The sequence below is a fragment of the Odontesthes bonariensis genome, chromosome 7, assembly GCF_027942865.1.
Source record: "Odontesthes bonariensis isolate fOdoBon6 chromosome 7, fOdoBon6.hap1, whole genome shotgun sequence".
NCBI classification, from domain to species: domain Eukaryota; kingdom Metazoa; phylum Chordata; class Actinopteri; order Atheriniformes; family Atherinopsidae; genus Odontesthes; species Odontesthes bonariensis.
The window spans coordinates 22,360,538-22,374,402 of record NC_134512.1 but is presented as its reverse complement, the minus strand read 5'-3'; the positions used below and the strand labels follow the sequence as shown (position 1 = coordinate 22,374,402).

The 13,865-nt window shown below is 40.1% G+C and overlaps 1 protein-coding gene across 1 annotated transcript; it reads right to left on the bottom strand.

Annotated features, from left to right (window-relative positions):
- Positions 1–6,839: 6,839 nt before the first annotated feature.
- Positions 6,840–10,094, bottom strand: lmo2 (LIM domain only 2 (rhombotin-like 1)). The gene is made up of 3 exons (XM_075470112.1): positions 9,448–10,094; positions 8,164–8,379; positions 6,840–7,955 (listed from the first exon to the last, which is right to left on the bottom strand). Exons 1-3 carry the CDS (start codon positions 9,486–9,488, stop codon positions 7,730–7,732), a joined length of 483 nt encoding a protein of 160 aa, XP_075326227.1. The 5' UTR covers positions 9,489–10,094; the 3' UTR covers positions 6,840–7,729.
- Between the last annotated feature and the right edge of the window lie 3,771 nt (positions 10,095–13,865).

Below are 13,865 nucleotides of genomic sequence, written 5' to 3'. Positions count from 1 at the left end.
ACATCCATCTCTGGTCAATTTTCTGTCTTTAAGTTCTCCAGAGTCTGTTCGTCTGTGGTCCACCGTTCTGCCAGTGTGTCTGCATGCGTTGGCTCTCTGCAGTGATTGGAAGCAGGCATCGCGTGGGAAGTCCAATTAGAGAAGGAAATTGCTCTGAGGCAGTAGCCTTGTGTAGCCAAGGTTTGCCGCATGGTCACTTACCTGCACATCTGCACTGATGTTTTAAAAGCAGTAGCCACCTTTTTCCACCACCTTAATTGGAGCTTCCATCGCTGATTGCTTGAAAGAGAAATATACTGCCACGGTCTGCTTCCTGGTAACGGTCTGGCTTTTCACTGATGTCTGATGAGAAGGAGTTATGTGTCAGATTTAGATTTACACCAGGAGTTCCTTTTTATGCTCATCTGAATAGTCTGAACTTATGGGGTCTCCATGATACTCAGTGCAAGAGGTCACCTACTGTCACGGCAATAATGGGTCTAGAAGGAATATATCAAACATGCTGGTTTTGTGTTTTAATGAGAAAATAAAGACTTTTGGCTGACTGAGAAGAAATCACAGCAATCAATCACTAAAATGTTAATAACTGTAAGATTACCGAAGTATCTGCATGTAAAAAGGCATAAATCACAAGTTTCTCACTTATGAAAATAATCTTTTTAAACGAGTTTACTCTTTATAACGATCCACTCTGCCGTCATCTTTGACCTGTATAACCATATCCACTCACTCATGATTGCACTGAACTGTCTAAACTGTTTTCATGTGTCATGTTGCTTCATTTTCTTGACCATTCATCCATGAAAACACAAGTCAGAGGTTCTGGAGTTATAAAACACATCGTTCTTGTGATTGTTCTTTCTCGTCCATTTTATGTGATCTCAGCATGCAACTACACTGAAAGAAAATTCCGCAATATTCCTGCTTGTCCAATCCATTCCTAGAGCCTCGTGTGCAATATGTTGTTGGTTCATCAGAAGCCAGGAACGTTAAACATATGGGGATCATTTTAGAGGGGAAAATGACTTATTGCCAAAGAAACAAAAAAACATACGGTAGGTTGTCTCCAAACAGATTTATTGTACCAGCATCACAGACCTGAAAAATCTCAGCCATGACAAATTTCAAATTGAGTCTGTAGGATATCGTAATCGATCAATACAATGATATTACTTAAAAAGATAACGTCTAAAAAAGACACAGAGAATATCTCTGTGTGCATTTGTGATACAAATGTGTGCCAAACATTCCCAAATGTTGACATATAGCAGAAAAGATCCATCACAAACCAGGAGAAAAGATTTTGGAAAACGAAAACTGTGAGAAGCTGCGAAAGAATATAACAAAGTATCCTGACTTATATTCCATGCTTAAAGGGATGTTTCAACATATTGGAAATTCTCTTATCCGCTTTATTAGATTTAGTGTTAGAGATGAAGGAAATGGTTGATAAATCTTTCTCGTTTATATAATGGATTCTAAACGAGAGGTACTTTGTATTTCCATTACCACTCTACTACAGTCAAGGGAGAAATCCTGGACTTTAACTAATTTGACTGATCAAATTTCTCGATAATGAATTACAAAGAGTTCTAATTAACAACAAAAAAAAAAGATACTTGTGAAAATGTTCAATTATCATGGAAATTCCTATCAAAATAATATGTAAAATTGCATCTGCCCAACGCTTATCATTCTTCAGGGGGTCTTTTACAGTCAAGTCGCACAACTTGATCAGATATACATCCTTTCACTTGGATGATATTTTTAGTATGGGACTGTTTTTGAGTTCTTGAATAGTCTATTTTGTTCACCACTGTGCTATATCCTCAGTCTTTTTGCTTGATACCAAGGCTTTCAGGCCAAAGCAGTGAACATCATATTCACAAACTTAATCCTTAAACATATATACATGGTGGAGCGGACAATTAAAGGGTGGAAAGCCTGAAACACTTAGAGTAAAAATGGATGGAATAGTGCATTGCGTGATATAAAAGAGAAAATATTAGCAGGGAGAAAAGTCAAGATGGAGGCAGCTCAGTCATGGAGTTTTTCTGGGGCCCCAGAGGTTTTCTGCCTAATAAATCCTCAGCACATCTTTAATCCAGTCAGAGCGACATGCCCAGTGAGAGTTTATGGGTACATGCATATTACTCACCTATCCAGATCTGAATGAGCTGCCATACCAAACCCCCACAACCCCACCCTCCAAAATCTACTCCCACAGCCTGTCCTCCATCCAGACTGCAGGCGCTATGGGCTATCAGAAAATCGGAGTAGGAATGTGACTCCTGACAGACAGATCTCTCAGGACCTCAGACTGAATATGTTCCCAATTAGCTCCATCTGATAAACTGTGAGTGCAAGTTAAACCCAAAGCGGGCATGATCAATAGCACTTGACTCATTTTTTCAGATGGGTTTGACGCTGACAGGCTGGGCTGTGATTAATCGTTGTGGTGTTGCGAATAATTGTCTGACCACATCTTCCTTTGTAGGTGTCGTTGAATTCTCAGTCATGTCTATGGTGCTTTGAATGTAGCTCTTGTCACTTTCAGTTCAGTTCTAATTATTTTTGTGAACTGGCATCCATATGAAAACCAGCTCCCCGTTAATATGCTTGTCAGTTATTCATCACACACAATCTCGCACTGAATTTTTTTCTCACTTGAGTAAGAACTGCCATCTGCTGCTCACTCTGCATACTGCAGCACAGTGCGCTCTATTTGTAGTGGTTGTTTCAGTGGAGCAAGCTGTTCGATAAAAGCAAGCTGCAAGCTGCTGCAGTTTCATCCTCAGAAAGCCTTCTTGATTTCCACACTCACACAGCTGGATGTTTTTAGGTTTACCCATACGGGATGCTGTGACATGGGCACTGGAGATAAAACAGGCCTGCCTCGCCCCACACAAATGCAACACTACACTCTCAGCCTTGTGTACAACTGGTAGGGATGACACAAGAGGCACAGGGCTTTATTGAGTCCTGCTGAGGGTACTGTGCAAGTCAACACAGGGCTCTGGCAAAGCTCAGGCTGCAGGGCAACAGAGAGGAGACTCCGGCCAATGGAACGCAGGCTACTTGGCTGATGCCGAGGGCCTCTGTAGGCCAGTGTGTTGTGTGAGAGTGTTGTGAGATGAGACCTGCCCTCCTTACCACTTTAGTCTTATTAAACTCAATGAACTCCCCGTAGAGCAGTGCATAAAGAGTCCAACACTTTTATGTTAGCCAAATGCTCTGTTTTGGGGTCTGGAGACATTTTTTTTTTAAAGAGTTTAAAAAAATTAAAAAAAAAACTCTTACCAAACTTTTTTGGACCATCTTGATACTTGCATTTAGGTCTCACCAGAATTCTGCAACCGAAGTTTCATAACAGCTTGATCTGCAAAGGCTTAAGAGGAGATTAAGGTTAAAGAAATGGATCCATATTTTTGAGCAATACACTTATTTGATTGAAGAGATTTAAATGAAGAAATCAACACTATTGTGAGATCTGTCAATAGAATGTGGCGTTAAGAAACGGAAAACAGTAAGATTAAAAAGAAAATAGCAAAACAACTAGCCTGTATCCTCAATCCAGTGCAAATAAAAACCATCTACCAGCACTTCTAAAGCTCATGTGTAAACCTATTGTATCTTATGTGTTGAAACTACCCAAAAGCTAAAATGTGAAACCCATGATTCAACATTTCAGAGGGGATGCTTTGCTAAATCAGTGCTTGGCAGCAGTGGCTGCCTGGCAGAGGCTACACAAAACTGCCTTCCCAAGTAATTTATTTTAGTTTGAGGTTTCTTTTCTTGCCTGAAAGAAGCATTTGTTGCTCAAAGATGGAGCGAGACTTGTCACCCTCCGAAACAAGAAAGAGAGGCCATCTAATACACGGTGAAAGATTAATTCTTTGGCAAACCATTGTATTTTGGTCAACCGAACCGAGTCGTTTTAAATGACCAAAACTGATCAAAGAGTGAACACAGATGAAAATAAACAGCAAACGAATAAATAATTAATAATAATGATAAATAATTAGAATAGGCTTAAGTTGTGAGGATGAGAGCCGTGCTTCCACATCACACCTCCAACCAACAAGTAGTCAGTGATGTGCCTGCAAAGTCTGCCGTCAGAGCGCTCTCATTTTGAAGAATCAGAAGGATTCCTGATAGGGAGGCTAAAGCTAAAAGCTACTCAGAGGGGGCACGAGAAGAGTGAATCTCTTGGCATCTCAAACAACTCAAACTTAAAATATTCAAAATATGTTCAAGTGAGAGCTACATGGTGGATTTTTACTCCATGTTAGTTCCGCATCGCACATTTACACAGACTCAGTCCACGTAAGGCAGTCCATGTTGCCGCAGGGTGCTTCAACTTGGGCCGTTTGGGAACATACCATGACCACGTTGCTCCAAGGACTTTCTGTGGTTGAGAAAGTGTAAACTGTCTCATGCTGAACTGGCTTCCTTATGAGCAGCTTTCAGCTTTAACTTGACCATGAGGGATTCTGATTCTCCAAACAAAGAGTGTTCTGGCTGTTGTGCACTGCAAGTGAGACGCGGACTACTTATAAGAACTACACACAATCTCACTAAAAGAAAAAAAGAAAAACCGAGCTATCCCAGACTTTCACATTTTGTAACCATTTCTGCCATGAGACCATTGGACCAGCTGCTTGCAATCAACTTTGTTAAATAGAATGCCACTGGCAACATCAACAATATATGTTGGCTATTTCTCAAGTACAGCCCATGTCATATACTACATAATATTTCATTACTTTGAATGCATCCTGTTTGTCAACAAACACAAAGTGTCTCAGTAAGATGTTGGGTCACCCTGTGCTGCCTGAACATCCTGAAATACCAGAGCACTTTTTGACTTCTACTCTACACACCTCTGTAACTCTGTTAGAGAGCTGGAACACTATTCTACCTGATGATGTTCGCTCATTTGTTTCCTTAATGACAGTGGTAGAGAGTGCTGTTTGATAACTCGTTTCAAAATTTCCCATAGCCATCTCATATGATTCATAAAATGTTCTAACTCATCAGACCACTTAGTCATTGGTCTTTCTCTATGAATAAAGCATAGACTGTATGTTAGAGGGCACTGTTATATCACAACTGGACTTTGAAGCCTCGAGTTCAGAATTTGTCCTAAACCATATTTTTCCTTTCGTTTGTCATTTAAATCATGCTTTATGTCCTGTGCATTTTTTTACTTCTACCTTCAGCTTCACTGCTCTTCTCTTTATCGGGAATGCAGTCAGAAGGACATTAAAAAATATTTGAATGGAAAACTGGTTGTTTTTGCAATTATTATTTAAAAACCTATAGCAAAGCTGTGTTAACAAACCCAACAGTTAATTGTTCTGTATCGTTCTGATTGTAGACATTGTTGTGTGCTGAGCTGCTGCCAAAGTCTGTTTGCCTGAGCAGTTAAACATGTCATGTTTCCACGCATATCTTAAGCCTGCCGTTCAATATGGAGCTGATTTGTTGGTGAAACCACCACATAGTAGTTTGTTTCTATGCCGCCATTCCTCAAGCATTGCTTAATGCTGACAATTCTGCAGACCTCCAAATGAGTAAAGAGCCAGTATCCTTCTGTGTGCCTTTCCAGTATATTCCCATCTCTATTGTGGGAAAACTCGTTAGTTTCCCCACAAGTATCTCTTACAGCAAGAACGCAATCTCAGCCTGGGTGGGTTTTTTCGCTGTTTCTTCATTCCTTCCCTGTCTGTGAATAAACTACTGTCAGACTCAGCTAATCATTCTGGAGCTTCTGTACTTGTAGCTCTCCCAAACCCACCTCTTCCCCTTTCTCTTTCTCCTTTGTATTTGTTACAAAGTGTTTCTCTGTCACATTCCAAACACTTTTTAATGTCAGTTATGGCTGCTTGTCTCAACACAGTGTGCTCAGGTGTCACAGCCACATGTCAGACTTGTTTGACTCTTAATTGACCCTAGGAGTGAGTTTAAATGGTTGTTTGTCTCTTTTGTCTCTGTGTGGCCCTGTGATGGACGGGCGACCTGTCCAGGGTTTACCCTGCCTCTCGCCCAATGACAGCTGAGATAGGCTCCAGCCACCCCACCCCCCCACCCATCCAGGTTGTTGGATGGCATAGGAGGAGAATGAGATGACAGCTGGCACTCATGAAGAACAGAACTAAAACACGAGGACCAGCTTTGAGGACAGGCAGTGAGAAGGGAAAAAAAAGAATGTTACTGTCCAAAATACCATGACTTAAATTAGAAATGTTTCTATATTTCTGTGTGAAACTACATTCTGCAAAAGACATGCAGTCACAATTTAACAATTCTTCTGCTCCTTGAAAATCTTTTACTGACCTCTTGTGGCTAAAACTGGTTTCCATGTATCCTCTATAGTGGCTTTTCTCTTGTTCAGGGTCGTGAGAGGCTGTCGGAGCTTGACCCAGACAGGATACACCCTCCACTGAAAGAAAGTTATCAAATTTCCTGCAACTAGACTATTCCCTTAGAGGGAAGAATATGTAACTTAATAAATGTGTCTTCTTTCCAACGCTCAGTAATAAACTTGGCTTGTTTGATTTTTTTTATGTAGAATTTACAACATAATTACACTTACAAAACTGGTGTAACGTGTTTTTTCTTTGTATACAGTAAATGTATAATAACTATATTTTCTCGAGAAGGATCATTTTAAAGTTCTTTAAATATATATAAGCAAAAGTTTCATCATGCATTGTGAATGTATAAAGAATTGGAAGATGTATTTTTGACTCTTAATTGAGTCATTTCTTCATTTATATGTAATACTTTTCATTGGATGTAATATTAAACAGTAGTTTCATATGTTGACTCAAAGGTTTTCTGTCTTTTTGATGCCTACAATCATCTGCCACTTTATTGCATACATCTGTGAAACCAACTGCAATCCAACACAACAGCTCAACAACAATAAATTCTATTTCCAAGAAGTCTTAACGTTGTCAAAAAGGTGATAACTCTACTTTAAGTTTGGCATCCACCATGACCTCAGTAATCTTAAATTTATCTGAAGCTCACAGAAAGACACTCATGTCAAAGATGAGAAACGTTTCTCTGAACTGTCGTTTATTAAATACATTAGCCAGTAAATATCCAAAAAGTCTTGAATGCAGGTCGACAGAGTTACTGAAATTACAAAAGATTCACTGGTGACTTTTCCAAAGTCGGCAAAAGTATTGCATGGATTCCCTCAACCACTAGAGGGCGCCGCCCGTTCAAACTGGCAAAACAGAACAACCATCGAGATCAGAACTTCTCAAAGTGGAAATAGTATTCCCTTTACAACATGAACAACTAGTAATTAATCAGTTTGATGAAAAGCAAGCCAGATGAATTCTTGTTTGTAAACAGGCAAAAAATTAGGCATATAGGACAAACTATCATTTGGAAAATCCAGTGCATAACAAATTACTTAAATTGCATGTTTAAATATGTTCAGTATTTATACTTTTTTTTTTTTTTTTTTTGCTTTTAAGAGTGAAGTCTTAGCTTAAAAGCCCTCTGTTCTTGGTGGTGAAGTCTTCATCAGTCTACAGCAGGGAGAAATACTGTGATGTGACCCCTCTCCTTTTTTGTTCAAACGGCTCCACGTGAATTGCATGATAAATCCAGCGTGGGCGACCAAATCTCTGTTCAACAGTGGGTGCGTTCCTTTCAAAGCCCAGAAAGACAAAGGTGGCTCTGTCAAACTGAGCGAGAAGATGTCGTCCTAATGCATACTGTTATTGTTGATCTTGGTCCACTCAAAGATGTCCTGCTCGCACACAATATCTGAGTTGATGAGAAGGTAGCGATCGCCCACACAGAAGTGCTTCTGGCAGGAGGCACACTTGAAGCACTCGAGATGGTAAACCTTGTCCCGCACGCGCATCGTCATCTCAAACGCCCGGATCCTCTTTTCACAGGAAGCACAGAGACCATCCTGACCAAAAAGCCTAAGCAGATGAAACATTATCAAAATGTTAGACGGACAACAAGAGAAACACTCGATAACTATGAAAAGGATTTGACTTGGTCTAAAAATTTCTAGCGAGTACTTGGAGCAGTGCTTATGACAAACCACTGCTGACGATTGCTTAAGATGAGACAATCTAATGAAGAGCGTGATGAAATAATGACGTCAAACCACACCACCAAACCCACCTGAGATAATCTCGCCGACATAATTTTCTTCCCAGCTTGTAGTAAAGGCGACGGCCGACCTCCCCCAGCCGACAGCCACACAGGTCGCAGCTCAGGCAGTCCTCGTGCCAGTACTGTTCGATGGCCTTTAGGAAGAATCTGTCCCCGATGCTCTGCTGACACCCACCACATGTCAACAGAGACGGTGGCATTTGGAGGACCTCGTCTACGGGTTCCCTGAGCACGTAAAGACAACCGCTTAGAAATACGAATTTTCTAGGGCTGCAACAGATCAGTGTTTTCCATATCAACTGCTTTGTTAATTATCTCCTCATTTGTTTAGTATACAATATGCCCGCCAGACGTGGCCCAGCGTGATGTCTTTCTTTTTTTCTCTTCTTCAGAGTTCCAGTTGGTTTTCATTTCCTGTTGGTTGACTAATCAAATAAACAAGAGATCACTTCAGTTTCAAACCATTTTGGTTGGTAGCCTTATTGACATCGTACTTTTATTTTAAAAAGTTCTTATTCAGAGTGAACACAGATGAGATTCCCCACATTTTGAATTGATATTCATTGGTCTATCTATGGTGTAGTGGATATGGTTCGTTCATTGCATCTATTTTTATTAGTAATTCAACTGTTTTGTTTGGTCGTTGATCCTGAGCTTTGTTATAATAGTTCTTGTCCACCTGTGGGAGCCACTTGCTTTTGTCAAATGCACCCCTTGAGTCACAAAACTTTGGGGCGACTTTATGGTTAAGAAATGTGTTATGTGTCAAAACTGCGTAAATATACATTTGGAAAGCTTTACCTCTTTGTAACTGCACTTAATCTGGATAACACAGAACTTTTTCCTGAAAACAGCCCTTTTACAGCGCTGACTTACACGCTAGTAACAGTCTGCCCTATCTTTCTGACCCAACAGCAGACACATCTAACCAGTAGCCAGTAGCAGCTCCAGACAATTTCAGGAGAGTTTAAAACAATAACCTGAATGTTTGTGATGTAGCCTACTTGGTGAGCTCTGACACATCAGTTCTGGGAGATTATCAATGTTTTCTCCAAAAGTCAGACACTAATAAATATCTAACAGACCATATATTAATTTAGTGCATTCGGGTTATAACAAACAGAAATACCTTCTGCAGTGAGAGCAGTGCTTATAATAACTGACCCTGGTTCAGATCTTCAGGTCTTGCATCTGGGATAAGTTCGGTTGTCACATTTGTGGTGGCGCGTCTTTTAGCTTCTGACACAAACCATGAACCATGACGTGATTTCAGTTCAGAGGAAATATACTCACTCGTTGGCATCCAGCGTCTTCCTCTCTATAGTTGATGCCATTCTCAGGAAACGATGAGCAGCCTGGTCCAGAGCAGGTTTCTCGGCGGCCACCTGGCACACTGGCTGCAGGCGCGCGGCACCTGCTGCTTGCCTTCACGACGCTTGTTACGAAACGTTACGGGCTGATTTATCTTTTATGTGCCACTTGAATTGAAACAAAAAAGAACTGTGTCCGGTCGAAACGGCCGCAAAATTTTTTTTTAAATAAATAAAATCAAGTAATGTCCCTTCTAAGCAGTTGAGCGATTTTGAAGGACACCGTCATAATTTCATGAGGCAATGACCCACGGTGACAGCTCCATGCCTTTCAAGTGCTGCGGAGACGTGGAGGCGACCTGGAGAGCGTCAGTCCGATCAGAGGGTCACCTGCGTGGATGTCCGAGCAGCGGATGCGCTCCGTTATTGTGGAGCAGCAGCATCGTGTTTAAATACGTCGGCCCCCCTCTCGATCTCTCGTTTCCCTCTTCCTGTTCACGTCCGCTTGACAATAGGGGGAAATCGGTCTTAAAGCGACAGCTTAGAAACTGCTCTGTCTGCTCAGTCAGGCGTGGAGCTGGGTCGTGACTGAGACTAATGAGTTCATTACATGCTTTGGTTCCGCAGTTCGTGCTGATAAGAGACGAGATAAAGAGTCACTTGACAAAACTAGTTCGAGACTCGTGCGTCTTCTCCAATGATTGCTCAGCAGTTCCATTAAACAGCCTATAAGAAGTACAACGTGTCGTTTGGTGGGTTTTTGCAGCTAAGTAGATTAAAAGGCTGTCATCGAGTTTGGTCAGAAAATATTTCGTCTGTTAGGCTACTGAACACAGATCCGATTTTATTTTTTGTATTAGTTTACTAATCCGTTGTGCGATCACAGAACGTATTCCTATTACACCTGCAAAGCTCAAACCATAGGTGTACTGTGTGTTAATGTTGATTGTTGTTGATATTGATATTGCTCATGTTGGGGGGGGGGGGGGGGGGGTGAGTTTATGCATGAAGTGATTTAATTATTGTTAATCATTGTTCTGCACTAATCATGGTCATCTCAATCTCGCACAACTGCATTGTTGCACTTTTTGCTGTACATATATTTTTATTTTTATTTTTTATTTTTATTTTTATTTTTATTTTTTATTTTTTATTCTTATTTTTTATTTTTACTTGTCTGTATGCTGCAACTGCGAAGTAATTTCCCAGCTGGGATTTATAAAGTATTCTATTCTATTCTATTACTGATTTTATTTTGTAAAGCACTTTGTGCTGCTTTTTAGTATGAAAAGTGCTATATAAATAAAGTTTGATTTGATTTGATTCTTCTGTTTCTGTTGCTGCTGTTTTTATCAACTACCTTATCATCGATTTCAGCGTTAAAGAAAATCTAAACTTAATCAATAATCATTTACAATTTAACTGCAGTTACTAAGTTTTTTCAAAGCCTTAAACCGATTTGCCTGCTTAATTGATAACTTAAACAGTGTTTACCGTGGCTCTATTGATTTGACCATGTAAAATACCTTTCATTCATAAAACAACTATTAACTGTTGCAACTCTTAAGGATTTTCACTAAAGCATTTTCAGTCAATTCTTATTCATACTTCTACCTCCAAAAACAGACAGTTGTAGGGGTAGATTGCGGGCTACTTCATCATCATATTTCCTGTATTTGACATTTATAATCCACAGCCAGTTGGATTTTACCTCTAAGTGTATTTTCTTGCCCGACGCACAGCCCTTCTTTTGTCACTGTGTGACCGGCCATATCCCTTTAAAACAAAACGACGATTTATTTTTTCACTCAAGTTTTGAATTGGTGTGCCAAAATTGGGATTTTGAGCAGAAAAGCACACAAACTGTCAAGACTTTGGACTGTGTTCAGTCATCAATTCATAGAGAATAGAGTTTTACAAGCTTTCAGATGCTCGTTGTGAAGTTAAAAGTATCTTAGAGATTTAGTCAACCAGTGGGTGACTGTAGGCAATAAAATGTATGTACTTTATTATTCTTCCATTTTTTAATTATTTTTTCTCCACTCAGGTTTGTCTTCTCTTGGGAGCTGAGGACAAGCCGGCTGACTTGTAACGTAGATAAACAGAGGATTATGTTATAATAACAAATATCCTGAAAATAACATCTTTAGAACGTTGCTTCAGTGAGAAACTAATGCAATTTATATTTCTAGCTGGTGTCCTCACATCCTTTCCTTTTCAAACCAGAAGTACAGCGGGTTCTTCTCTTATCTCCTGCCAGGGTTTCAGGGCTGCCTGCAAGAGGGAGGGACGTAGACAGCAGTTGGACTGGACAGAAAGATAAAGCACCTCAGCTCCAGCAGCCAGATGCAACGCAGGAAGATCGCAGGCAAACTCTAAATGTAGGCTGAAAGCTTCCCTGGGCTCCATAGTTGTTGGCCTGTGTAGGCTCACTGGATAGATACCAAGCTGGGGAGGCCCAGGAGCAAGGTGAGCATGGCGCTGTTGTGTGCCAGCTACACAAAAAGCAAAGCAGCTTGACGGGGATAAAAACTCAAACTACAAATCCTTCAAATGAAAAACAGTTTCAGCATTTTCATCTTCTTCCTTCGTACAACACAACAGCACAGCAGAGGGGCCGTAGTGGATTTTCTGGTCTTCGTTACTGAAAAAAAAAAAAGAAAGCCCCACACTGAAATCTTTTATAAACTCCCCCACGTTGAGAACTGTGGAAAAATAATCCCAGCAAGCTGTGCAGCTGATCTGGAGCTTCTCATCATATCCTATACACAGTGTTTGCTTAGTAGTCATGGAAAAGCTAAACATTTTAATCTGTTCTCTAGTTGTTTGCATACAGGCTTAAAAAAATAAACCTTAAGGTACTTATTGATCTATGCACACGGTCCTTTCAGAAGCTTTCCTGGAGGTTTCCAGCAGTGCAGTAAGACGTGATGCAAGAAAAACAAAAGGAAATTTCCGTTTGATGAAGACTTTGTTTTGAAAATTACTGTCAACTCTAACATCAGTAATGTATCACGAGTTTCAAGTAGTTTTAAAAAGGATAGCCACACAGTTACAAACATGTTGTTCACAATGTTTCTTTTACAAAGTCAGTTTGGCATATTTGACATATTCAGAAGCTAGAAAAAAGCTTTGTTGATCTGTACTACAGTGATTTTTTTTATTTTTTTTGGTGGTCAACAACATTCTCTTAACATTTTTATTCATCATTCTCATGATGTGAAAAAAAAAATCATGTTCCAGTAATGCAAAGCTCAAGAACAAATTCATGAGAGATGAGAAACAAGAGAAGAGAAAGGCAGTACTGACATGACACAAGTCATCCACTGCTTCCTGTGGAGTTTACTGAAAAAAACCCAGAGGATGTGCAACTGGCATGCAGAGCTGACACTTTCCTGGGGGGGCGGTGCACATTGCATTCACTTCCTACCCCGCGCATGCATGATGGCACCCTTCTCATGGCGTCCCAGATAGACAGGCTGAGTCCAGATGGCCCAGCGTGATAGGAATAACAAGGCTCACAGCTCAACATTAAAACTCCAGCTTTAACGCATTTGGCGTTAAAACTGCGTGTCAAAGCTTCCTAAATGTCCACATGAAAGGATGTGCACTTTACTGTAGACTAGATGCGAATGTCTCATGCTGCCTTTACATTGAAACATCTGCATGGAAGACATTCAAGCTTATTAAATAAGGTGGTTGGTAATCTCTGATGTCACATTGCGGCCTTCTTCTATTTCTGTCTGAGTAGGAAAGTAGGAAAGTAAAGAGTTAAAATCTGAACAACCTTTACGGAAGTGGTGACACTCATGTCCAGCTTCCTGTTTTGTTTGGTACTGAGAGAATTATGGAGTTGAGAGCTGTGTGGAATTTGAGTATATGCTTGAATAATAATGAGTGCTAAGCAAGATAAAAAATATACAACAGCTAGTAATTCAGAAAACAACTGTATGTTACTTTAAGGTTTATGTTCTACCTCAGTTTTTCATTCTATTATATTTAATTGTTTTTTATTTTATTTCCCTATTGGGGATGAATAAAGTTATCTATCTATCTATCTATCTATCTATCTATCTATCTATCTATCTATCTATCTATCTATCTATCTATCTATCTATCACAAGTTACCAGTGTCCCTGTCAAACAGTGAGCAAAGCTCACCTAAACCTAATTTTGCAAACGTATTAGATAAATCAAAGTAGGTCAGCGGTTACCTCATGATCTATCTTTCTTGACGCATGCTTGCAGGCCCATTTACTAAAATAACGAACTCTGGACATTGTGTTTTTTCTCTGATAGCAGGAACTCTGGAACAGTAAAAGAAAAACCAAGCACACCCTGCCCAATCTCAAGTGTATTATTAACTGGTTGGTCTTTTAGGGTTCTCCTCTTCAGCTGCAA